Genomic DNA, 26824 nt, shown 5'->3' on the forward strand with positions numbered 1-26824 from the left:
GCTAAGCATGTTGAAATCAAAGACACATGAAGCACTAATTTTAGTTTACAGTCATTAGCTTTTATTACTTTGAAACAATTAAAGGGAAATGCCGTTTCTTGCATTGTAGGGGAGAAAATTAACTACTTTGTCTTTGTCACAAAGATAATTGTTGTAATTAGTGAAGCCGCTGGATGTTTAAACTTTGGATTTAGAAGCTTTTTTTTACAACATGTTGACATATCTCTTGTGCGTACTGTATGTGTATAAATAAGCACACATGGATACATATACATGCTCCATTCTTATACATATTGAATCACATGACCTTTGTTTCAATGAAGCAAAAAGCACAACCAAATAATAAAACGTTTCCACTGAAAACTAAAATTATTTCATGTTCATTATCAGTATGTATGTGTTTTACACATACATACCGTGTGTGCAGTGAGTGCCATCTAGCGTGCACTTTATATATCACCCGTTGAGGTGTCAGCGTCTTACGTTAAACTATATACACCAATGCTATGTTTAGAAACGTAAATGAAATCCTTACTACAAGGCAAACAGCGACAATGTACTGTGCCTTGCATGCAGATTCCGAGATGACGCATTGTGCCCTAAGGGGTTTCGTGTGATGCGAACGCGTGCGGACAAAAATGTCAGGAAAAAAAGTAGCATTGTGTTCATGGAAGCCATATACAGCAAATAAGTGACGTTATTTTTCCCTCCACCTTGGGACGCACCACTTCACGAGGTTACCCGTTCCTCCATACAACACAGTGGGGTGAGCATTATCAGTCCTCAGCCATGATCAATCCGCTGCTGGATGAAGGATAGCTGGGAGATTATCTCACCAGATTAAGACGGTGGGCCAATCCGACTTCGAGTCGTGGACTGTGAGGTTACCTGTGATTTTTTTTGAGAGCCTGGAGGGGAGGGGGTGAGGGTAGGGCCATGCCCTGCCAGCAGACCCTATGCAGAAAAATACGAAGAAAAAATTACCTATAAAGGTTTTTTTGGAGGGGTTAGTTAGCACAAATATAAATGTGTCGTTAAACCCGCGACCACCCCACACAGCCAATTAATAAGGTTGGTCACGAAAACAAAACGTTCGAATCAGCAACTACTTCAGCGCACCGGTGTGTTGGAGAGTAAACCCACAACATTTATAATTCGAGTACCATAACGGTTCGCGTGTGATTACAACCAGCATCATCAGGCGATAGCAAAAAAAAAAAGCCGAAGTGTTAAACAAAATAGAAAATACCATCAAAAGTGATCCTAAAATCAGCCTAACTAAAACCTAACACTAACGGTGTGTTCGGCGCAAGTGGGTAACGAGCTTTACCAGCCCCTTGAAGATCACCCATGGAGAAGCCAACTGAATCAACCCACGCGTGTGTGTATAGAACAAGACTCGCAGTGTCGCACACAGCATCAGAAAATTCATTTATACTGGAGGAATCCGATCAGCTATAAAGCTCTTTTTCGCAGATGTCCAAATGGGCGGTTAAGAACATTACAACAACAAACGGTACAAAAACACGATAGTCGTGCAAAGTGCAAAAAAAGATCAAACAAATCATTCAAACGCATACAAATGAAACTTAACCATCCCCATCCTTTTGTCAAGGCGCTCTTCCCCCCTCCATCCCAGCTTAAATAGACGCTCCAAGCCTGGGGTGTGTCATTCAGACTCTGTCTTCTCGACAGACCTGCTCTCCACCTGAGGACGGCTGCTTGCGTTGTGGCCGAAACGTCGTGAGAATTATTTTATTATGTTTTATTGTTATTATTTTATTATTTCAATTCTACGTGACTTTACCGAAAGAACCAAGAAGATGCATCCCCATCCTAGCAGGAGAAGCCCACTGAGGTATTAGAAGCGACCTGGCCACACAGACGCTCGGAGGACCGCGCCTTCTAAAGACCGTCCTTGCGACACGATCCCAGCCTGGGACCACCGTGCGGGTTTCCATGAGCTGGCAGAATCGTTTGGGACCCGCGGGTCAATGAAGGTTATCAACGGTGTAGATAGGGAGGGCTCACACGGTTTCACACGGTTCACCACGGGTGCGAGCAAGAGAAGAGATCGCCCATGACGACTGCGTTGCAACAAATTCCACCCAGCACATATGCAAGAAATAAAGACGGTTTGCAAATTTGGGGTTTTCAAGATAAATACCGCGAGCAAAACAATTGTCCACAAACGACTGAAGATAAACGCTGGAGTCACACAACTGAAAAGTACATCGGTGTGAACGTACAGTGGGCAGTTATTGAAAGTGGACTGGGATCGCACCGAAGAAATATTAATGCGGACGAGAGCAGGCTTCAGTGATTTTGAAAAAAAACAATGAAAAGCAACATTGCAAATATGCCAAATTGTCTTGCAGACATGTATGTATTTAGAACTTCTTTCGCACCATACATAGCTGACTGTGCTCGTCCAAAGTGCGGGGGAAGGACAAAACTAAATAAAAAAGCGGTTCTAAATTAATTAGTTTTCAATCTAGAGTTAGCAGTGCATAGCACCAGTGGCTTCCTAATATCGGAAGAGCGTTCCAGACGGCCGCAGAGGCGCATCTGAACGCGCGATGCAGTACGCATCTTTGTTAGATGGCTAGCAAAAAGCTCCTGCGAGGATGACCAGAGTTCACGTGATGGTTTATGTTCCTTAACGAGATCAGCAAGGTATTGAGATTCATTTTTGGCAAACATCGTGGTTCATTTGTAGCATGTACACGAGCGTGCATTGAGCCTTTCGTTTCATTTACTTTTTTCATTGATGTACAATTTCATTGCACAACACACACATGGGAATACCCACTGGTCCTGAATAGTTTTTCTTTCCCACCAGCTGCAATGCACACAACATGCATTTATTTAATTTGTGGTCTCAAAAGGCCCTTTTGTTTGTGAAACTCCACACCAGAACATTTATGAGGCCACAGGAGAGCTACCCATGTGAGCCAATTGTGAGATTAAACAAAAACGCTTGATAAAAAGCTAACACACTTGGCACATTTTCATTGCGCAGTGAAATGTAAGACCATAACGTTTGAAAAAAATGTGCCGACTATTTATCAGTGAAAAAAACATGCGACTTGGGCGTAATCTGTATGAAAAGCATTTCACAGTACAGCAAGGGACAGACAATATTTTCTAAGAGCGCTCGCTCTTTGGCAACTTTGTAATAATGTACAGGATGCTATTGGGCTGCAAGGTGGCCAGGTGATGGCAGCATGGCAACGGATTGCATCTATTACTGCGCAGCCGTAAAATTGTTAACGCGCGTACGCGCATGGGTTCCCTTCAGATACTCTGTTTTAATGCCACCTAACAAACACTCATTGACGGAATGGGCCAATCATAATAATGCAGGATCCTCCTGGAAATGTCTTGAGACTTGGTGAGGCTTTCCTCGGTTGTTAATTTACATCTCTGTTTTTTAGAAATGCGGTCCTATATATTTAAGATATTATGATTATGCCCTTTGTTTCCCCAAGTGAGCCTGAGTCTTAAGATTGTTTCAGGACGATCCTTCTTTTGTTTGTTTGGATACTTCCGTGAACAAGTGTTTGGTATGTGGGAGGAAACTCGAGTTCTCAGAGAATTAATGTTATAAAAAAAAACTTTGTTTCCTTCTTACAGAAAATAAAAAAAAAGGTTTAATGTACGTCCAGAAAAATTGCATTTGCAAATATTTTTTACTTCAATTGCATAACATCTGCCGCATGTGAACGAGATGCTTAACTTTCTATTAGAAAAATAATAAGGAAATGTAAACACGATTTCCACAACACAGTATGTACTTTTTATTAAATTTAAACTATTGTGATGTGTGTGTAAGCTATATAATTTTAATTCACCTTTGATAGGGATACATGTATTGAAAGGGATATGAAATACAGTACCGTATTCATATCAAACAGTTGCATAATTTCAGCAATCGGTATTTAACTCAAATAATTAATGTTAAGAATTAACAAATGCCGATGAAGCCAATTTAAGTAATAATTGCCATTGGTTTTATTTTGTACATCTTGGAGGCCCTCTGGGTTAGACCACGCAACTCTCCGTCGATGCTTGAGAGCGGAGAGGAAGTGAAGCACTGTCTAAGCGTGCCTTTTACCCCCAGGTATTGTCTTCTTCGAGTTTGGCGACAGGGAAAAAAAAACGCGGTTCGCTTGACATTTCCCATTGCCGGCAGCCATGCAAAAGTTCAAGCGTCAGATGCGATGATTGAGGACACCTCACCCTAAGCATATACGCCGCTGCACTCACTTATGATTCGCACATTGGGCATTTCGCGATGTCCTAGTGAAATAAAACAGCACGCGTGCTGCTGCTGCTGCAGTGCAGCGTTGTCGGCTGTCTTGCACAAACACAGCTCTGGTCACGTATTCCTGCTGAAGGTAATTAAAGCTCCAGCCACCACACTGACCAGTAGGGGGCAAATGATTGCAAATTAAATTGCAGTGCAGTTTCGCCACGCTTTGTTTATTTTCGCGGCCCTAACCGGAATGTATTTAGTTGCTGCGTGTTTCACATTTCGGCGAGCAGTAGCACAGGGGTTAGTACAATGCGCTGTGAACCTGGTGAACTGAGTTTGATTCCAGGCCATAGCTTACATCAGGGACCAATGTTATCTCAACTGATCTTGCGCCAGTCTTCAAAACCCCACACTGATTCGCGTGATGGAATTGTGGTTTAAAAAAAGCAACCCATAGCTCACAGTGTGGAGAGGTTTTCACTCAGCAATAACTCAACCAATGGCTGCAGAATAGCATTATTTAACAACATTTGAAGATGTAATTGCAAAAAATTATTTCCATGTAAATCGTTTGCCAATATCTTTAACTAAGTTTCCCTCTCTGTATACTCTTTGGGTTCCTTTGATCACACTCGACTGACAGATCAATGGTCAGCCCAAGAACAACGTACTGCGCTTCCAAATTTGTGGTGGTGCATCAAAGTCCAACGGGAAAACCTCACGGCTGAATTCATCATGAGTTTCTTGGCAGAATGCAATCAATAGCGGTTCGCTCATCGTATATATAAACATATGTACTGTCTAACATCCGGACCGTTGCAGGTTTCCCACGATGTACAGCTTCCGAGCTCATTGGACACTTCCTTCCGAAATACATAAAATGTAAATGTACAGTAAAACTAAATAAATAATAAGCCTTTTCACCCGTGCCGGATTATCCTAGTAGCAAAAGTAGCTACATATGCTACGGGTTCCCGCACTTTCAAGGGCCCACGCTAAATGCTTTCAAGATGTAAATTCAGGTTCAGTTATTCTGCACTCGCTCGATTACTATAGTACTATACCGCCTTCAACTTTTATGAACGACTGGGTGTTAAAGGTTAGCGATTTGTCGTTTTATCTGGCTATATAGCAAATGAAAAAATACGATTACTTTACTATGCAAGTTAAAAATGTGTTTTAATATTTGTGTGTTTTTATTTTATTTAGGGCCCTTTTATAACATATCCCACAGGCCCCACACTAGCTTAATCCGGCACTGCTTTTCACAATCCACAATTGGTTGGCGACCTCATCACACTGTTTTGGCCATGGTGGTTGTTGCCCATACTTAAACCACGTTGGCCATTGTGGGTTGGTGAAAAACAACCAGGTTGACGTCAGATATATCACGCAGAGGTTAGCCATGACCAGGAATTGAAGCTGAACTTATAAGCACCAAAAAATGCACTACCACTCACACCCTTGTTATATAACATTTTTTAAATATATATATAGTTCAATAATTTTGAATCACAAATATGACCCAGGGTTGGTTGCCATCCCTGCTTCCACCTCATCAACATCACTCCATTGCCTTGTCTGCCAGTACTTGTATGGTAAGTAGTATTCTGAAATCTCTACCATTCACCTGCCTGTCAACACACTCACATTACTCGCCCCTCTCATCCTGCCATTTAAAAAGAATGTTTCCTTGCTGATCTGCGTCACGAAGTGCATTGCCTCTTCCTTCAGATCCTGCAATTCTACATCCTGGAACCCATTACCCACCTCTGTCTCACCACCTGATAATAATTTCAGGGTTTTTTTGTAAATAGTGATGTCAACCACTTAGGACTCTCCAAACCACATTGCTGGTGTAATTAGTTTCACGGTGACTTTGAAATAAAATTAAATACTGTTTAAGGCGATGCGCGCAACATATTGCATATAATGCTGCAAAGCCAAAAAAATAATGTGGTTGTTCAGTAAACAATTAGGCTCTGAATCCTAAGTTGTCGAGTTCAAATCCAGGTTGTCTTAGCCAAGTCCAACTCAGTCGAGCGTCTCTCTGTGTGCTCGGGAAAAAATGAGCACCACCTGGTGAGGCTCCAGAGTTTGGTGAGAAGTCAAAAGTGGTTGCGTCCTGGTGAGGCTGGATATTAAATAAAACATTGAATCGCAAGGACTGGCGCAGGCCCACTAACGGAAATGAGCAACACCCACATTTTGCAGGACACAGGGGAACGTCGTCTCATTGATGTCACTGATGTCATTCATTATTTTAACCATTAGGAGAAGAATAAATAGTCCTCCGATGTACATTGTCAGTGTCATAGCCTTGTACAAAACAGACACATTTTGCTAATGTTTTGGCTTGCGGTGCAGCGGCTATCTGTCCCTTGGTGTGTTTGTCCCTGCGATGCACGTCCCGCCCATTGTTTTGATACGGCCACGCCAAAGATCACCCACAAGACCGACAATTTAACCCACCCCTTAATGCCACCTGATCAGTCAAGTGCACCACTGCACCTCTAGGTTAATCGCAGTGCGTTAGTGTCAACCTGCCAAACCCTGTTGCAGGAATGCAACGCTAGTTTGGTGCACGCAACAACCTGCTATTGTTTCTCATTCTGTCCTTCGGTTTTTCTGTGTGCGCGCTCATCTGGTGCAACAAAAAAAACGCAGTTTGGCACGTAGTTCCGCCTGAGCCGTTTCGGGTCATCGGAGCTATCTGGTTGGATAATTTGGGCGTCAGACTATTTTGCCAGAGAATGAGTTCACAATTAAGACATTAACTGTCGTTCAGGCAATTGTGTGCAATTAGCTTCCCAGCGTATGGAGTGGTTGCACACATGGGCAGACATGTGGCTGCAACAGCCTTCACATTTAATCCAGACTCCAACATTAGCGATCTTGTAAGTGGACGATTTACGAATCATTCCACTGCTCAGCTTCGGGGAAAGTTAACACTTTCGGGAAGTGCATTATCCATTTTCTTTCGGGATAAAACCCATGTTTTATTTGTTTTGTATAGTTGTTTTTTTCGATACCAAACTCTATCTTTTTTGTTGGTAGATTAGCTTCGGCTCTGAGCGCACACTTTTCAAGATCCATCCTGCCATCTGCTCACCCGGAATTTAACTTGACACATCAGGAATCATCCCTCGACGGGGAGGCTGAGTATAAGCAGAGGAGTGTACTTTCATCTCAACCTGCAGGGTTTTACCTCCAGCCTTCCTGGCTCAAGCGCTATCCCTTCCTGCAGTGCGGTCTGGGAGGTTGAAAAAGGCAAGAGGCTCATCTCTTCATTCAACAAGTGGGGTGGGGGGGGGGGGAGGTTTAAAGGAGGTAGGGCAAATACTGCACACGACAATTGGCTACTTAAAAGATATTTACTTTTAGATGTTTTCTTTTTTTTAATCCTTTATATTAAGTTCGCTTGCTTGCTTGCTTGCGTGCTTGCTTGCTTACGACCGTGCAAATCTTCCGGTCGTTTTTTAACCCACTTCCCGTGATCCAATCGAGCTGACATTTTCCACACAGACTCGTTGTGCGAGACAATTAATGTTCGTGAAAAAAAAATTCCTAAATTTTACACTGTTTAGGGAAAACAAATTAAATATTTAATTACCAATTGCTTAATACTGGCAGACAATCATCTGACCCATAGGTGGCAGCCATCTCAAGCCAGAGGACGAGAGGACTCTAGCCGCCACGCATATAAAGGATTTATAGTGAAAAACTTTGTTTTTACTGGTTATACTTATTATATATTGACAGACAGGAAAATGTTTTTAACAAGTTAAAGTGAAATAATAATAAATAATTAGACACGTAGTATACAGTAGAGCCACATACTTGCTGTAGCAGGGAGTCGCTGGCCTTGCTCTGACTAAGAAGACGTTCATTTCGGCTGTGGAGATTCACAAACATAACGTCAACAGCCTTATTGCCAAATTTCGAAAAAAAACAAAAGAATGCATGTAAAAGATCAGGAATTGTTAGTTGCTTGAAACAGTTCGTGAAGGTGTAATGTTTGCATCCCCATACATTGTCCAGATGTTATCTTTTTATTATCACTAACCTCCGATCAACACGGTTGGCCACGTGTGGTACAAAAGAAGTTCAACATACATACATAAATACAAATTATTAGAATGGATATATAATAGGAATACTTTTCCAATTAATCAGGCATCAATGTTGCATTGATTTCATTCTGAAAGAGAAAACTGCAATTTAGAATACATGCTCTTTTGGCTGGCAAAATCTTTCACCTGCGTTCGTTAATGGCCTATTAGCACTTCACACTCAGGTTTCAAACACGTACTCTGCTATCACATACATATGCAAGCCTAGATTGCAATTTCCATTTCACTCCCGTGGTTTCATCGCAAGTGTTTGCTACCATATACAACACTGTGGGCCAGAGGAGTCAGAAATCCCACCTAACCCAAATATAATTGTACATACCGTGTGTATGTAAAGGCACAGCTCTTCTTGACAGTCAATCACATTTGCAAGTCAATGCGATTGGAGCAGGTTGAGAGAAGCTTAAAAGATTATCAAGAACACTCTCTCTCTCATGCCGTTTCAAATGCATGAATAGAATTCACACTTTCAATATAGGTCCATGTTCTTTTTTTTACAATACATATCAGACGTGTGAACAGGTAAAGGTGCAGCTCTCCAATTGCTTGCTCACGCCACTGCTGGCAGAAGGGCCTCCACTAGACGGACCTCCAGAGAGCCTCTTCTGATGTTAATTTGGCCTACTCTTGCATGCTGGCCTGAAATCGTGAAAGAGAGAATATATGAATTCATAAGAAAAAATATTAAATATTTTTCCAAGGAACACCTCAGGGAGTGATGACTTATTTCTGAAGAGCCCCCGCATGTATTTAGTCAATAGCATTAATAGATTCCGAATGTCAGGGCAAACTGGAGTAACCGGGCAAAAAACTAAACACGAGGGAGATGGCGGAGCCATGTTGAGTTGGTGCGACTCTGAAACACCCCGCACGGAAATCTGCTCTCTTATCAAGAACGCTCGTTCATCGGGCTAAGAAAGTGGCAGATGGTGACAGTCTGAGAAGTGCTGCAAATGAACGGTTACAATGATGCACAAATCAACAGGGCATTGAATGCTAAAACCAAATCAAGTAACACGAGCATTGAAACTGCCCAAATAATGAAAACGATCAAAATACCATACATTGCGGAAGTTGCTGGTAAACTAGCCAGATGTTTGGAAAACAAAACATCCGAGTCAGATTTGGCATGGTACATAAAATACAGAAATTAATATCTGGTACAAAAGATGTATTACCGATGCTATCAACAGAAGGTGTTTACAGGATTAACTTCACGTTTGGGAAATGTTATGTTGGGCAAACAGGACGAATTATAAGCAGGAGACTAAAAGAACATCAGATAAATATAACATTATCCCAAATACAACTGTCAGCAGTAGCAGAACATGCGTGCCAACAATCAATTTATTTTGATAATGTTGAAGTTCTGTGCAAAACTTGCTTCTACTGGCCAAGACTAAATGAACCTCATGGCGGTACCTCGGGGTACCATAGTACCCCAGCACTCGCATAACGTCCGTGACGCAGTCATTTCTAGTCTGTTGATGGTCGGCGATGCCGCAATCGACTCATCTCGACGAGCTGTACACGATGCACCACTATAGTGCATATGTACGTTCAGGGTTTCAGTGCAAAAATCCTCGCTGTGTTTCAACATCGCGGAGTAGCACTGATTGCGGATTGATTGGTACCCCAGTCGCGGAGTGAAGTACACCCCTGGAAAAAAAGTGTCCCAGAAATAAAATATGTAATTGCCTAGGCCATTTAGTATTATTTGGTACCCCGGGGTACTGCCATGAGGATCAATTAGAGAATCTATCGAAATTGAAATAAATAAAATAATTTTAACCGTTCGGATAGCTACCGCCTTAGTGCTGGTGGAAGTAAATAATCAAATAATACTTAATTTTATGAATGTCTATAGGGGGCAGCATAATTCTATAGGGATTACCGTTGGTACGGCTATTTTATTACACACAATAGACAGGAAGGATGATGCACATGCATAATGTACGTTGACTCAGTAATTCCCCCCCACACGCTTTGCGTAAGAGCGCAGAAGTGTGGTCACCACATCTACGCCTCTATATAAGGAACGAAATAGTTCGACTTCTCCACAAATCTGTCTGTCGCCTGATGAAGCTAGTTGTAATTACTGGCGAAACGTCGTACTCAGATTGTAAATGTTGTGGCTTGGCTCTCCAACACAACCGGTGTGCCGTACTAGTGACGAATTGGCCACGTTCTGTTTACGTGACAACCCTTACTAGTTGGCTGTGTCGGGTGGTGGCGGGTTTTAACGACACATTTATATATTTAAACCTGCATTATGGAAACCATATCACCCTGGTCAGCCCCGGTGGTGACCGATCCAAGTGTGGTACTAACGAGGCCCAAGTCTGCTCAGCCTCCATGCCAGGTCTAATAAGATCAGGGTACATTTAGGGTGATTTGATTGCAGGAAAAAAAATTTATTTGAACAACCGTAACCAGTACCTTACAGTGAACACGTTTAATTAGTGAAGAAGATGCAGCTTGTTGTGTTGTCCAGTAAAAATAACAACATTACAAATAAAACATCCATGGGATTTGTATTTTAATACCTGTATCCATTTACATCATTATGATATTATTTCTGAATAGACGTTCCCCCTTGTTGCTTCTCTGAATGTTTGCGAGCGCCGAGGCTGTATTTTTTTTATATATTATCACATATATATATTTACATTGGCCACTCCCAGCTATTGCAACCACACTTTGCGGACAAGTCTGGGTTCTCAGCCAACGAGCACGCCTTTGTGCCAACTTGTCCGCGTGCATTACAACGCCACACGAGTTTTGTTTGAGCATCCCAAGCCCTCTGGCTGCGGCAGGCATTGCTATTACAGAATGTAAACCAAACCGCAAGAAGAGCCACACCACCAAAATCCCAGGAAGGCCAACCTCTCTGTGTGTCGCCACACCCCACCCGGGACCGCAACCCCATGGCTTCACCTTCCTTGCCTCTTCCTTTCGTCGTCCTACATCCCCCCCCACGCCTCTCTCTCTCTCTCACTCACGTCCAAAACCAACTGCTGGGGTCTGGTAATCAGACCCACCCCACACGCCCTCTCAATTCCCAAGTACAAGCTTGCTGTGTACGGGCAGCTGGAGCACCAGCAACGCTTTACTCTAAACGAACGTGTGAACCACGGACGGGGGAAAAAAGACTAAATCAAGCATGTGTGCGTGAACATTTTTGGAAGGTAATTCCTGTAAGAAGTTGAAATCGAACGGATTAAATAAACCAGAAGAGACCGAAGACTCATCTGCCACTTACGGTGACAATTCTCAAGTCAAGTAAGTGCTCCGGTATTGCTTTTTGATGTACTGCAAATCATATTTTTTGGTGACTGAAAGCAGATCGATATATAATACAATCTCACCCAATGTATGAACGTTTAATAGGTTGTATTGCTTTTAATTCGTTTTTTAGGGCTACTATAGAGTATTAGGATTTGCACTAAACTTATTGAAGTATAACTTTGGATAATACGTATACAAATAAAACATTTAAAAGTTGATCATAATAACATTCCGCAATTGCCATATATATGTCTAAACTCAACATCGTTGTTATTTGCCACATTGCGAAAGTCTATCCACAACGTTGTAACTGAACCGTATTTGGTTTGGTTGATCAGATGCCTACCGGCACATACAAGCTAAAAGTTAGTTTCTTCCACAGGGAAAGTTTGTGACATACAACACACCGTGACAATTATGCTCAGCTTAAGTTCTAAATTAAATTCACATTCAGTGAATCAGCCGTGTAGGAAATATAAAACGTATACATAATTTTAATGTGTTCACATGGATATATCAATATACTGCTGGATGAAGGCCTCCCCACACCATCAGGGCCATAAAAGTTATTTGACCATGCTTCACCATGCTGGTCAGTGCACATTGTTGAATGTTGAAAGCACAGATATGGGAACACATAAATCCAGTACATCAATGTTTTAATGTTTTAACCGGGCAGCGGCAGCTATACACATGGCCTGTAATCCAGCACTGTGGAGGCAGCGAGGGTTTGTGGATAGCACAGATGTTGTGAAACTCCCTTACAATGGGCGTCAAGGTGCCATACCCTGGCTCCCAGGAGAAGGCAGACCGGCAAATGGACTAATCGCCATCCGTTTACATCTGCACGGGGATAAAGTGTTGCCCCCTCTCGCATGCGTGGGTTTTCTCCGAGTGCTCCTTTTGTCCTCTCACTTGTATAGTAAACGCATTAATTAGCTGAAAACATCTTAAAATTAAAACCCAATGCAGAACTTTCCTGAAAAAAGAGTCATTGGATTAGATGTGGCTTTCCTCGATAAATAGATCAATAAAAGTAAATAAATTCTGCACTCCCCTCTTCCAAAATTGGACGAGACACTGTGCGTTTCAGGTGATTGGTCCATCAGCATGTGCATGGACTACAATGTGTCAGCCACAAACTCAGTTGTGCTAAAGTAGCCTTCAAATTTAAGTAGGCACTGTATGTCAATCTATTCTGCATGACGCAGTAGGGGTTGACAAGCCAGTCAACCTGTTCATTAAGAGAAATTAAAGAAAACACCTATGTATAAGAAGACAAGTGTTCCAGTATCAGAATAAACGTTTCCACAGCTTAAACATACAATACATGCACATATATTTTGAAAGGGCAAACCTCTAATGAACTGCTGAATTCTCTATATTACAATGTATCATCACACATTACAGCAATGTGTCTTGGAGGCTTTGAGTGTATATTTAGTCTCAGTGAATGCATAAAGGATGACCTGAGCGTGCTCATAGTGGACCACTTTAGTTGCAAAACTTGGCTTTACGCCCCATATAATAACACCCTTAAGAATTCACACTTCCACAACTCAGTCTGTTTCCTCAGTTGAAGGGTTTTATTACAGCCATTCAAGACATCAAAATCATGCAGCAAAGTGCAAGAATAAATATTGAGGTAACTGGTGACCTCCACGTGCTTGATATAATTGGCACGCTGTTCAGTGTCAATGAGATAATTGTATAGGTTTTAATTAGACCAATAACCACAGCTCTACTGCCTAAAGCTTGAACAAATATACAGCCTTACATTTTCAGCAGACCCCTTACATTTTTAAGTGTTGATTTGTTTCAATTATTCAGCTTGCTGGTTAATATTTAAATTTTTGGTCTCTGGAATTGTAATATTTAGAAAACGCTTCAGCGGAAGTAATATAATTATAACTTTTAATGATTCCAATTATCTATATTAATGTACCATCATTATTTATTTGCGGTATTATCATCTTCAGGCAATTATGGAGTTTGAAAGTCCATTGATTTGTTTTACAAATGTTTTGAAAAGACTAAATGTTGACTGGGGAGCTAAATTACTAAATTTATTTATTCATTTAACAACTTATATTTCCCCTTTTACACGCTTTTGTTTTATTCGGGCTTCAATTATATGGACCATTATGCAAATAAACCCTCATTCAGATCAGACAGTGTATGTCCATTGTAACTTAACATATAATTTTACAACAATTCAAACCATGTGTTATTGTGACAGCATTCTCTCTTGATTGAGGCACATGCTGGCACCGTTTGAATTACGAACAAATGGCAGCGGTTGTCAGATGAGCCGGGAATGTGAGGCATTCGGTGCACTCGCATCAACCGTGGCGATGGCAAATCATGCCAATCCCACAAATTCCACATCTGGAATTCTTCAACCACCCCTGCGTCATGCATCAGTGCCGTGTGCCAACACTGCGTGAAAAAATTAAATCACTTGTTGAAAAGCTTGAATCTCAGGCTAAGAATGACGGACACCATAGTGCTAAATCGTTAAAGAGAGAAATTGTGGTCAGCGCTGCTGAGGGTACACACTTGGTTTTGTGGCTCGGAACGAGAAGCCGAATTATTACTGGGCGGTCAGAATCGTACGCATGTAATGTTTTTTGTCACCTCAAGCACATGGTTACTTGGGCCGTGCGTTAACTGCTCGTTGCAGAGGATCACTGTTCAAATCCAGCGGCCGCCCTGATCATTGCTGCGGTGTTAAAGATCACGTGCCGTCATTCGTAAGAGGAGGCCATTGTGTGTCAGCGTCATGGTCCAGAAGTTTATCACATTTTTTTGGTATTACTCGCGGATTAATTGATTGCGATCATACATAGGAATCATCCGCTCCACCCGCCCTTGCTGCGAAAACTTTCCAGGACCCGAATACAAAAATAATTAGACTCAGTTTTGCGAATAACTAGCAAAATAATAATATTGTGCAACGATTGAATTCGGAATAGAGTGTTTTTGGTGCCACCCTATCGCGCCAGTAACAGCATCATTTGTTCCCACTTTTAAAGTTATATTTATATAATTCCATCTGTCAGGGTTAGGCAATTGTACGGAGGATTGATTCTAAGTTATGAAGCCAGGATATGAAAGTGTGCCTTTTGGATTGGGGAAAAAAGAAGATAATTCAAACAAGTCCATGACATTTATGAAAAAAAAATTAAGAAGAAAATGGAATGTGTTTATATCGTTAAATCAATATCATTTAATATATACATTAAAAAGTTAATTGTCAGTATATTTTAAAAATCCACTTTATAATACTCACTGTATTATAAAGTGGATGTTACACACAAACAAACACGAATGCCAGAAAAACACTTCACCATGTATAAGTTGGAACTGGTCCTATACTAAATACACAAATACCTTAGTATCAGATTTCAGTAAATAAATACTTGCAAAATAAAATACAGAAATATATATACATATATTCATTCCAAGAAGGGGAGAGCACAGTATAATTCTTGAGAAATTTATTTTGAAAAGATGACTAACAAAGCTGACATTATGTGCAGGCAAATCAACATGGCTGTATGCCATGGTACCCAATGTTTGCTTTGCATCGAGGAGGATTTAAACCAGGATGACTCCAGGCAAGTTTTTCACTGTGCATTTAGATCACATAAAGGGAAATCACGATATAATTTAGCTACAAACATACGATACGGAGTGCCATGCACACGAACCATTTGAATGTCACTTTTCTCAACCCTAATCCACTTTTTAGTTTTTTTTTGTATCACAGGGGGGTTATCGGAAATGGTTATAATATAGGACCCATTTTCACGAAATTTGCGCAACATCTATGGGACGTTTATGCTAACCTCAGCAGTAAGGTTCACCGCATTTTCAGTCGGGCTCAGCTGTATTTATATGTCAACTTGCTTGCACTTACATACCGATATTCCCCATATGGGGGCATTTTTTTATCGGTTTGGCTCAGGAATAGGGTTGAGATTCGCTAGTCTGGGTCTGAAGGTCACGTCTTCCCTTCACCGCTTTAAATGTAAAAAAGGCAGTTTGCAACAATGACAATGACCTCTATCAGAAAGCACATGGGTGGTCTGGAGAGTGAGAATGCCCACTGAGCAAGATGTGCCATGAGCATTACTTTGTAAGCTGGGAACACCACAAGAGGGGAGACTGACTGGGGCGTATTTAAAAATCCACAAAACCACAAAAGGGTGTTTTCATGAAATAAAATGAAATGTAGCATTTTTGGATTAGAGTGGTGAACTAAGAGGTATTTTAATCATGTTCTCGTTTAAAACTCAACTTGGTAATGACTAGAAAAAAGCTCATTACGGTTAATGGTTTAAGTCCCCCAAAAGGCCATTTGTCAGCTACAGATTTGCTCACACACACATGCATACACCAACAAAGAATCTCCATATATTCCACATAGCCATTCAAAGTATTTCGACGAGTACAGATGTCCTCCAATCCATGCCCAGTTGTCTTCTTTCTGCGTGTGATTCCAAGCACGCATCTTCCCATGGTTATTTGCATCGTTTTCAGCTTCATTTTTTCCAAATTCTTCATCTTTATCCATGTTTCTAATCCACATATCATAGCAGACAATATACAATGTTATAGACAAAAAAACATCTGCCAGAGGCATAATGAGATGTTAATATTTTTTTTATCAAGTTCAGTTTTACAAAAGCTTCAAATCTAGAATTTACAAAAGCACTTCAACCTGCTTTTGCTTTGCCTTTTTTCTCCACCTGGATTCCGGTCCCTCTTAAAACATTTCTCTAAGTATTCCAGGATACATTTTCCAGTTTTGTTCCTCCAACAATTGTCTGCATTTTTTAGACAACTTGTTGGTCGTGAGTTTTGTTTTAATCATATTTACCTCGTGTTTATGGAACAATTGATGTTCAGAAGCCCATATAAATAATACATTTGAGTATATTTTTAATGTTTTCATTATTTATGGTGTGCATAACATTAAGTGGCAGAGGGATGTTGAGGAGAGGAAAGTATAGTCAGAAGTTAATACACTGCCAGACTGAGAGTTTGTGTTTACCACTGAGTTGAAGTTTGCCATTGGGAAACTGTGGATTCATATTTCCATGACACCTGGGCAATGGAATCTGCTGTTTAACGTTATCCAAACGGTATATTTTTTCTAAGTTATCAGTCGATATAGAACAATTATAATGATGTTATTTGCTTTTGTTTTGACAATGAATACACGTACTGGGCTTGCGATGTGTATACCATTCAATGTACTGCCTTTTTAAATCCTTTATATTAAGTTCGCGTGCTTGCTTGTTTGCTTAGGACCGTGCAAATCTTTCGGTCGTTTTTTAACCCACTTCCCGTGATCCAATCGAGCTGACATTTTCCACACAGACTCGTTGTGCCAGACAATTATTGTTCGTGAAAAAAAATTCCCAAAATTTTACACTTTTTAGGCAAAAAAAAAATGTATTTTACATATATTCAAATAGAACGCATTCATGGCTTTGGCTGAACATCACAGTGCAAGAGCCCAGAGCGTAACCCCTCCACAGGCCGTGGTGGAGTAGCGCAGTTAGTAGCGCCCTCGCTTCCCATGCCAAAGGTCGCGGGATCGATCCCCGCGTCCTCCACAGGCGAATATATTTTTAAATCCTTTATATTAAGTTCGCTTGCTTGCTTAGGACCGTGCAAATCTTTCGCTCGTTTTTTAACCCACTTCCCGTGATCCAATCGACCTGACATTTTCCACACAGACCTGTTGTGTGTGACAATTAATTTTCGTGAAATTTTTTTTCCAAAATTTTACACTGTTTAGGGAAAACTAATTAAATATTTAATTACCAATTGCTTAATACTGGCAGACAATCATCTGACCCATAGATTGCTGCCATCTCAAGCCAGAGGACGAGAGAACTCTAGCCGCCACGCATATAAAGGATTTAGAGTGAAAAACTTTGTTTTTACGGGTTTACTTGTTCTGATACTTTATCGAAAAGCTTACCTTGCATAAGGTACACTGCTACAGATTTAACGAATCAAACTTTTTGTTGCAAGCTTCACTTTCATGGTCACCCATACTTTTTGCTATTTTGTAATCGATTACATGCAAAATATTGTTATCCTCCCTCACGTTTCATGCGAAATACCCTTTCAGAGTATGGAAATCGTAGCATATCAAGCGTTGACTCATCCTCTCTACTAATTTTACAAAGGTGTAATCAAACACATTTAGTAATGGCAATATACATAGTTTATGTCATGTATATAATAAAAAAAGACACATCATGAAATTATACCTGGGTGGAGCAGTGGCACGGTGGTTTGCACACTGTAATATGAACCTGGCAGCCTCACCTTGATTCCCTGGCCACAGCCAACATCAGTGGCGAGTAATCTCAGCACCTGTCCGAACTCCACTGCCCCCTTTTCAACCTGCACTGACCAGCGTGGTGAAGTATGGTCATAGCACCACTCTGGCCGACACGATGTGGGGGAAGACTTTCTTCCATCAGTGGATTCACAAAGGCCTGAAAACTAAAAATTAATCGCACGATACCGCATATATATGTAAAACAGCAGTTGGCACCACTGTCATACATCCCTACTGATCCTGAGCAGCAGCTCAACGATGCTCAGCCAGGGCGGTCCAGAGAAAGTAGAGAGCGATGGAGAGAGCGATGAAGAGCAGTGGGTTGATGTTTCAGTTGAGAGTGGGGCCCGCCCGCTCAGCCACTAAATGTTTGCCTTTTGGCGTAGCTTGCAAAAAAACCCTCGGCGCGATCACGAAAACGCCCAGGGCCACAGCAACTGCCGCTCTCCGGGCAGCTTGGGAGTCTGGCCAGGATTAATAACGGGGGGATTTGTACAGCCTAGCTACAGTCCAGCTGCTCGCTCTAAACAATGATGTTAGTCCAGCTTTGGTCCGCGAATATAAAACAAAAAAATGTCCCTCTTTTTATTGTAAGGTTTCATGAGCTTTCATCCCAGTGTGCCGGAATCTGTTTCCACTTAGCTCTAAGGTCAATGTAATTGTACTGCAAGGAGAGGCTGTTCCTATAGATATGCATTTGTTGTGATGGGCTGGTATGTTCAACGACAACATGCCACATTTTGTTTATAAATTGGGATGTACACAACTTATGGAAAATCTTTCAATTTCTTCCAGAGATTATTCAATTGTCTTCTGGTGCAAGGGGTGAACATCCATGCCAGAATGAAAATTGTTGTTCGTTTCCTATTTTTTTCCAAGAAGTAGCTTGCAATAACAAGTATAGAGGTATGTGATCTTCAACGTAAATTGTCGTTTAATTGTAAAAAAAAAAATTACAGCATGGAGCTTTTTTATATAACTACTGAAGTGCAATACAAACACAACCACGGATTAAAATTGACCTTATCTCTGCGGTGGATTATACATCTGAGAGCGAAGGGTTTACAAAGAGTTAACGGTGGGCTCAGATGATTTATTGTTCACACACATGCATGTTTAAAAAATAAACAGAAACAAAACCTCAAAGTATTTCTCTGTTGAAACAGCCTTTGGCATGTTTTCTAAAAATGCATTGAAGTGCACTTAATTAACGTAAAAGTAAACAAAACATAGATAAAAAATACCAACTTTTGAACAATTGCTTGGCTTGAAAGGGGGTATTTACTAGATCAACATAATTGGCATTTCAAAGTGACAGTTCTTATTCTTGGCTGAGGACCATATTCAACCTATGTACTGATGTGGACATACACATTTCTATCCATAGCTAACGGCACTTTGTACCCACATACTAATAGGACCACACATTAACTGAAAATTTCCAAAATCATATAGATGTAGTGTGTGAAACAGATATGCTCAAAATGCTCTTACATTCAGTTTCCAAAGCATCCCTTCAACCCCCCAGTGTCAATTAAAGTAAATGTGGATGGACTTGCCACCACCACAAAAGAAGTGGAAATATCCACCCCTGGCTCTAGGACTGTTAAAAAGAAAATTAAAAGAGGCTTGCAGTCTTTTAGATTAAGTCATTATAAACATTCCTTATACGAGTACTACTTTGAGGGGAAGTTAACAGCAGTTATCCTATGGACAGACTCGCCCCCGTCATGGGAATGTGAATTTTCACCACTGACTCAGAGATGTAAACAGAAGATGAGCACTGCCTCAATGCTCATTTGAAAAGAGTTTTTTTTATTCCTATATGCACTATATATTACACACAAAGTCTAACGCACGCGCATCCATGAATTCAATGGATATTCGTGCCGATACAACAATGTATGTCCTTTCGTGACTGCAGGGATTCATCTTCTTGGTTCTTTGGGTAAAGTCACGTGACTTTACCGAAATAAAATGTATGTCCTCTTATACACTACTAAACCATTTATTCTGTTGTTCTTTTGCATATTCACTGACACTCTGGAGCAGCTTGGTGTGCGGGCGGTGGAGCAAGCGGAGCCATGAGACACACAGGCAGAGGGTACCTCCCCATCGGAACACGGTCCTTTGGAAGGGCACCCACCACCACCATCGTCGTCGTCACACTGCTCGTCTGTTTGCAATTCCCTGCTCCCGGTGACACGTGGCGACAGACTCTACCCCGCCTGAAGCTCTCCTACCGAGGTACGCCGATCAGGATGGTGCTCAAAAGCCGATACCGCTTCGTGCCGTTCGAGTACCTTGCATGAGAAATTGTTACATCGGCTCTACGATTAACAATTCTTACTTTCTTTTGTTCCTCAAATTCAGCTACACCGTTGAGCGACTTTAAAAGAAAAATGTGTTTATGCTTGCAACAGCAACAGCAACAAAAACCCACCTGTGCCCTGAAATATTTCTGAAAACTATCCCCGCTTTGATCTCTGTCCATGGCGTTTGCTCAAAATGTGTCCGTTGCTGGACATTTTCCCATTTTGCTGGGGCAGTTACTGCATAGCAAACGTGGTACGTGACTAGCTTGAAGAGATGACAAAGGTGCACAGGAATCTAATGTGCAGGGCACATCGGGCGTGGGCTCGAAGTCCGTACTGTAGAAACAGGGGCGCGCATAAATTGAGGTGAAATTTTGCTTCCTTGGAATTTTAAATGAGTATAATATTACACTGTTTAAGCAGCGAGGTTAAACTCTTGTTTGTTTTATCCCCCTAAGATTTTGTTTTCGTTTGCAACAACTTATATTAATGAGTTTAGAAACCACGTAACAACTCACATTTTTTTTATTACGTGTTGCTACAAGTTCCTCGCAACGTTATTGTTGGAGGGAAATTATGAAAATTAGTTTGGCAGAATGACAGGTACAATCCTTCATTCACCATTTGGAAATTACCACAACACCACATATGATTGTTCTTGTGAAAAAATGTGGTTAAGTAATCAGTGCTTTAAAATAAAACAAGATTGAATACTTCTACATAGCAAACATTACATTTGCTTTTACAAAATACAATTTACAGCGGAAATTATTTAAAGTTAAAAGATGTATTGGATTACGTTTTTAAAGTATATAGTTTAGTATAGATTTGCATGCTTATTTATATGAGCTCGCTTGATGAAAATTATTTTAAAGCTAAACAGAACCAAATACTTTACCCCAAGTACTGGAGAATGATTTATGTAATGCATTTACCTTCTCATTTCACATGGGCAGTCTAATCCGCTGACAGGATGACGTTTATGCAAGAACGAATTCCTTGCAAGATGGACACATCAATTTTCAAACACTTCCACTCCCCGAACACACACTAGCATTTTGAATGCACAGATATATTACTCTGATTATGAGAAGTTATATACTACACACAGTATATTACAGTGAATATAAGTTAGAGAATACATTTCTGCTTTATCTTAGCATGACATAAGAGAGCTACTGCCACATGCAGCTCCAGATAAAAGTGCACTGCAGACACACACCACTCAGTGAGAGATTTGAGTGTTGAGCGATCCTCTTCATTACACAGGAGTTGTTTTTTTTCTGTGCACTTTGATTTTCTTGCCCATATTCACTCTTATTCATGATATTTGCTAAGCACCCCAATGCAGGACTCTCTTGACACATTATTGCCACTCGTTGAAGCATTTCTAGATGATTAATTGGCATTGTTATTATACTTAATAGGGTTACAATATTAAACAAAGGGTCTATTCAATATGGGGACAATTCATAATGTAGCGTTGCTTGTACTCTTGACACTGCAGTTCATTTGAATAATGTCTCCATATTTTAGCATGCACGGTGTAAATATTTAGTTTGATTAAAAGTAGTTTTATCTGATTAATCAGACCACCCTAAGCCCACAAAAAAGTGAAATGTCAAAACAACTTCAAAGTTGTAGATGGATGGAAATAATAAACCGTTTGCTAATGTGGCCACACACCCATACCTCATTTGGCAGGTTTAACACTTGGCAAACCCAACCGCAATTGGATTATTCACGTTGACGCCAGTCTGATAAGTTTATTAAATAAATAAAAATAAATAGAACAGCAAGTTTGTACTGCTAATGATGTCGGGATGTAGCTGTTTTACATTATAAGCTCGGCGAGAAGAAGTCATGATGCATGTGTCATTTTGCAGCCAAAACACAGTGGCAGCGGTGTTCAAGAGCATGCCACAGGTGCAAATATTTTTCCATGAACCGATGGAAGACTAACATTATTTTACACAACACAACTAAGCACAGCCCCATGGGGAAATAGGAATGCTGTAGAATTTTTATTTATACTTAATTTAAATAAAAAGTTCATTGAAAAAAATCAGGGTGGACCAGCCAATAGTCCCAAAATCGTTATTGGTTGTTACAGGCTTACATTTGATCTCCATTTAATGCTGTTTCTGACACTGACAGCGATTATCAAGAGGTGCACTAAACTCGAGACTTCGTTTTCCAATACCTGCGATATCCAATAATCGAGATAGCCAAGGCAGATCACATTAACATATACACGCAATTAAATTCAGCCAACAAAGTTAAGAACCTTCAAATGGAGACAAGAATTAAGAAAAAAAACCGAATAAGTTCAGGGCAAACCAAGCAATGATTGTACAAACGGTGCTTGAATTGCAGTCGGTTCAGACGATCGTTGCGAGTGATGGGCACTGAAGGACGCCACTTCGCCGAGACGAACAGCTGACATATCTCAAAGAGACACGATGGACCACGTGAGAGAGTAGGCGGAGGCTGATCATTTCTTATCAATGAAACATGAATACGAGCGGCGTGAACCTTTCCCTGTGACCGTGATCTTACCATCGTAGAGTGTTAATTACTCGCAGATACCTCGACACAGAGGCATTGGGTCTCTGTGTGTCTATGTTGTGTGTCTCTCTGTGTGTGTGTCTCTGTGTTGTCTCTCTGTGTGTCTCTGTGTTGTCTCTCTCTGCTTGTGTGTCTGTCTGTGTGTGTGTCTGTGTCTGTGTCTCTCTCTGTGTGTGTCTCTGTGTTGTCTCTCTCTGCCTGTGTGTCGGTGTGTCTATGTTGTGTGTCTCTCTCTGTGTGTCTCTGTGTTGTCTCTCTTTGTGTGTCTCTGTGTGTCTCTCTCTCTGTGTGTCTCTGTGTTGTCTCTCTCTGCTTGTGTGTCTGTCTGTGTCTATGTTGTGTCTCCCTCTATGTCTCTGTTTTGTCTCTCTCTGTGTGTGTATGTGTGTCTCTCTCTGTGTGTGTTTCTGTGTTGTCTCTCTCTGCTTGTGTGTCTGTCGGTGTGTGTCTCCGTGTCTGTGTTTTGTCTCTCTCTCAAATTTAGTTCAATCTGATGACGGTTGCTTGTGTTGCAATCGAAACGTCGTACTATATTATTTAATTTATTTTCTTTCTACGTGACTTTACCGAAAGAACCAAAGAGTAATTCCTGCAGTAACGAAAGCTTCTAATCAAGTTTTACTCGCAGATTTCCTTTCCTTGAACGTGAACTTAATAGCGTGCCAAAGGTCAGCGCGTTCAAGGAGTCTGCGGGCGATCGTCAGCGGACGAAGCGATACGACTTGTCCGCGTGAAATACCACAATCGTAGCCCACAATTTGTCTTCATTATTTTTGCATGTAATCCTCAAAGAAGAGGCCAAGTGTATGGCATTTGGGTTTAATTGCACATTGTATAATTAAAACACTTGCGGGCAACGCAAGAAAGCGACGCAGTAATTGTGTTCGACATTGAGGTACAAACTGTTTAACTCATGACGCACGTGCAAGGGACACGTTTGAAGTGCCCTCGACATTCAGCGGCCGAGTATCTTGACCGTCGGGTAAACAATCAGCAAACTAAAACGTAACGGAGCGAGAACCAAAAGCTTGCTGCGCATTTAGATGCTGTAGAAGCGAGCGGCACGTGGAGAGAAGCTTCCATGCGGACACCGCGCGGAACGACACGAATACACATCTCGCATTGGGGGATAACTCTGCGTTTATACTCAACGCCATTGGTCCGTTCTTTAATCCATGGGCAGGGAACATTTTTTATGCCAGGGCCATTTAGATATATATTACGTAATTCGGGGGCCATACAAAATGATCAACTTCAAAATTATCCTGTTATATTTGGTCAAACATTTAATTAACTCAACCCATAATGCGATGGCTGGAACTGCTTCTCTTTGGCGAGGCGTGTGATGTTAGCTGGTATTGATGATGTTGCTGCTAGTCGCAACTACTTTTCCAGATTTGCTCCTAGATTAATTGAATTTCGAGTCCAGCCTGCGGTTGCCTTGGTAGGGCCAGACCCAAATGATTGTGCGGGCCTCATACGGCCCGTGGGCCGGACGTTCCCCACCCCTGAATTATACCGACGCACCTTGCAGCAATCTACATTCGTCTTGCTTGTAATGGGGCCTTGTTGATTGCCAGCTGAGTACATTGCTCAACATGGCAAAGAATAACAGCATTCGAGCAGCTGAAAACACCAAACTCAGAGGCCCAGCGGAATGACGGCATCGACAAGGGAGGCTTTGGGAAGTGGGCACTGTCTTTGCGAGTCATCGCGAACGTATAAGTGCAGTGTGCTAATTACTTCGTGTATTTCTTTGAGATGTTTCGCCAAATTGTATCCAAATTGTGCCGTTAGCGTCATCCTGTCCAGATTGCTCTCAAATCAGTGCAACTCTTCAAGTTAATGAACAGCGTACATCACATAGAGCTACCTCTGAAATACCTTGAAATGACCTCTGGTACAAATATCAGAAGGGGCTGCACTCCCCCCCCACCTCGCCCACCTCTGCATATGCGAGTAATGTTCATTACATGACAAACTGATGTCTAATGCTCAGGAGCTAGCATTTAGCCAAATCAAGTGAAGACGCATTTCGGTTTTGCATGTGCAGTCATTGGCGACCGGGCCGAATCGATCCCGCACCTCCGATTAGCACGGTTGGCTGCGCCCGGTGCGAAAGAAGTTCATCATACGTGCATGCGTAACATCGACTCTGAACACTTGAGAAGGCGGTTTAAATCACGAGGCGATTGCCTGGGATTCAAAGCCAGGATGACAGCGGTGTGCCATCCCAGCACCTCCGACCTCCTACCTGCCCGACCACCTCGGCACAATGTGGTTCCCTAACGATCGCTGTACATTTTGTCGCTGCAGAGCTGCTCCTGTCCAACAGCTCCGCGCTGTTCCTGGGCTCCCACGAGAGCTCCGACTTCCAGACGCTCCTCCTCGATGAAGAGCGCGGGCGCTTGCTCGTCGGCGCCAAGAACGCCAGTCTTCTTGCTCAATCTTGACGACCTCAACCACCAGCCGAGGAAGGTGCGAGGGGACCGCAAGAACCTAACGCCTCGTTAAAAAAAATATATATATAAAGCACAGCAAATGTGTCCATTGATGCAATTGTGTTTGTGAGGGTGACCCGGGTAGAGAACGTTACGAGTCAGTTCTAGATTTGAAGCTTTCGTGACTGCAAGGATTCATACTCTTAGTTCTTTCGGTAAAGTCACGTAGGTAAAAAAAATGAAATTAAAATTAATAAAAAAAAAATCACGACGTTTCGGAGGCAACACAAGCTTCCGTCTTCAGGTGAAACTGGCACAGCAAAACGTCGTGATTTAAATTTTTTTTATTTTAATTTCATTTTTTTACCTACGTGACTTTACCGAAAGAACTGAGAGTATGTTACTAGTCATCAGCTCGATGACAGCTGAAGGAAGGGGGTTAATTCAAACCCAGATGGGAGACGCACCAACTCGCGTGTGGTCCACTTGACGACTTGACGTCTGGTTTTCCCGTAGGGCACACGCGCAATGCTATCCTTTCACATACAAATGCTTGGTGCCATATGTTAAGTGGGCACTGGGGCATTGATGTATTTAGTTGACGTTAACAAAGGCATTAATCCGCTGACTTGAGTTCGATTCCTGACCACAGCTACCATCAGTGGTTCGTGGTATCCATACCGGAACTGGGCACCAATAACCGTGCCCCATACGTAAAGTGATTCAAATCACAATTTACTTTACAAAATATAAAAACCTCTTTTGTCCCGAGTTGTAATCCTGCGTAGGTTTTCACGGTTGTGCTGTACAGCTCTCCAATGTAGTTTCGGGTTGTGCCGCGTGTAATTCAGCATGGTGTCCCGTGGGTTTGTATTTTTGTGATATTTTCTGTAGTTGGTGTGGAATCCCAACAGGGACCAGATGAAGAGATGCTTGCTGGCAGGAAAGAGTGAACAAGTGAGTAGTACATGTGACGGGTTGATGAACAAGTCGAAACGTGCATGCTATTTTGGTTAAAAGCGCACACAGAAGTAATATTGTTAAACAAGTAAATCCAATGAGACACACCTATTACATTCAAAATAATTATGTTGTTAGAGTAATAAAAACGTCTATTAAGCCACGTAGACAATCAGAAGGAAACAAGGGACCAATCGTCTCTTATTAGAAAACTCTAGGGTTTCTTATTTTAACGACTGGACAATCTTCGTAACATTTGCTTTCGTGCCATGCAGCTGCATATTGTTTTTCTCATTCCAACATTGCGCACAATTTGCCAACCCAACGAATTAAAGCGGCGGGCTGGCGATTTGTAAACCCTTTAAGCGCACACCAATTTGTAAAGTAAAATTGTGTCAAATTATGTTTTTTTTCCACAATTTATTTTGTGTTATGACTAGCCTTCAAAATCGGTATTCATCGGTAAAACGGTTTTAAAATATCGGTTAAATCTG

The 26824-nt window shown here is 41.5% G+C and overlaps 1 protein-coding gene across 1 annotated transcript in view; it reads left to right on the forward strand.

Annotated features, from left to right (window-relative positions):
- The first annotated feature begins 11338 nt into the window (after positions 1 to 11338).
- Positions 11339 to 26824, forward strand: part of LOC133349465 (semaphorin-3D-like) — a 44573-nt gene continuing 29087 nt past the window's right edge. The window contains 5 exon segments of the mRNA XM_061562948.1: positions 11339 to 11673; positions 20099 to 20293; positions 25246 to 25361; positions 25363 to 25407; positions 26265 to 26327. Coding sequence (XP_061418932.1) covers positions 20131 to 20293; positions 25246 to 25361; positions 25363 to 25407; positions 26265 to 26327 — 387 coding nt within the window. The 5' untranslated portion in view covers positions 11339 to 11673; positions 20099 to 20130.

This window comes from Lethenteron reissneri, chromosome 30 (assembly GCF_015708825.2).
Source record: "Lethenteron reissneri isolate LAM-NWPU_2019-01 chromosome 30, ASM1570882v1, whole genome shotgun sequence".
In the NCBI taxonomy this organism is placed as follows: domain Eukaryota; kingdom Metazoa; phylum Chordata; class Hyperoartia; order Petromyzontiformes; family Petromyzontidae; genus Lethenteron; species Lethenteron reissneri.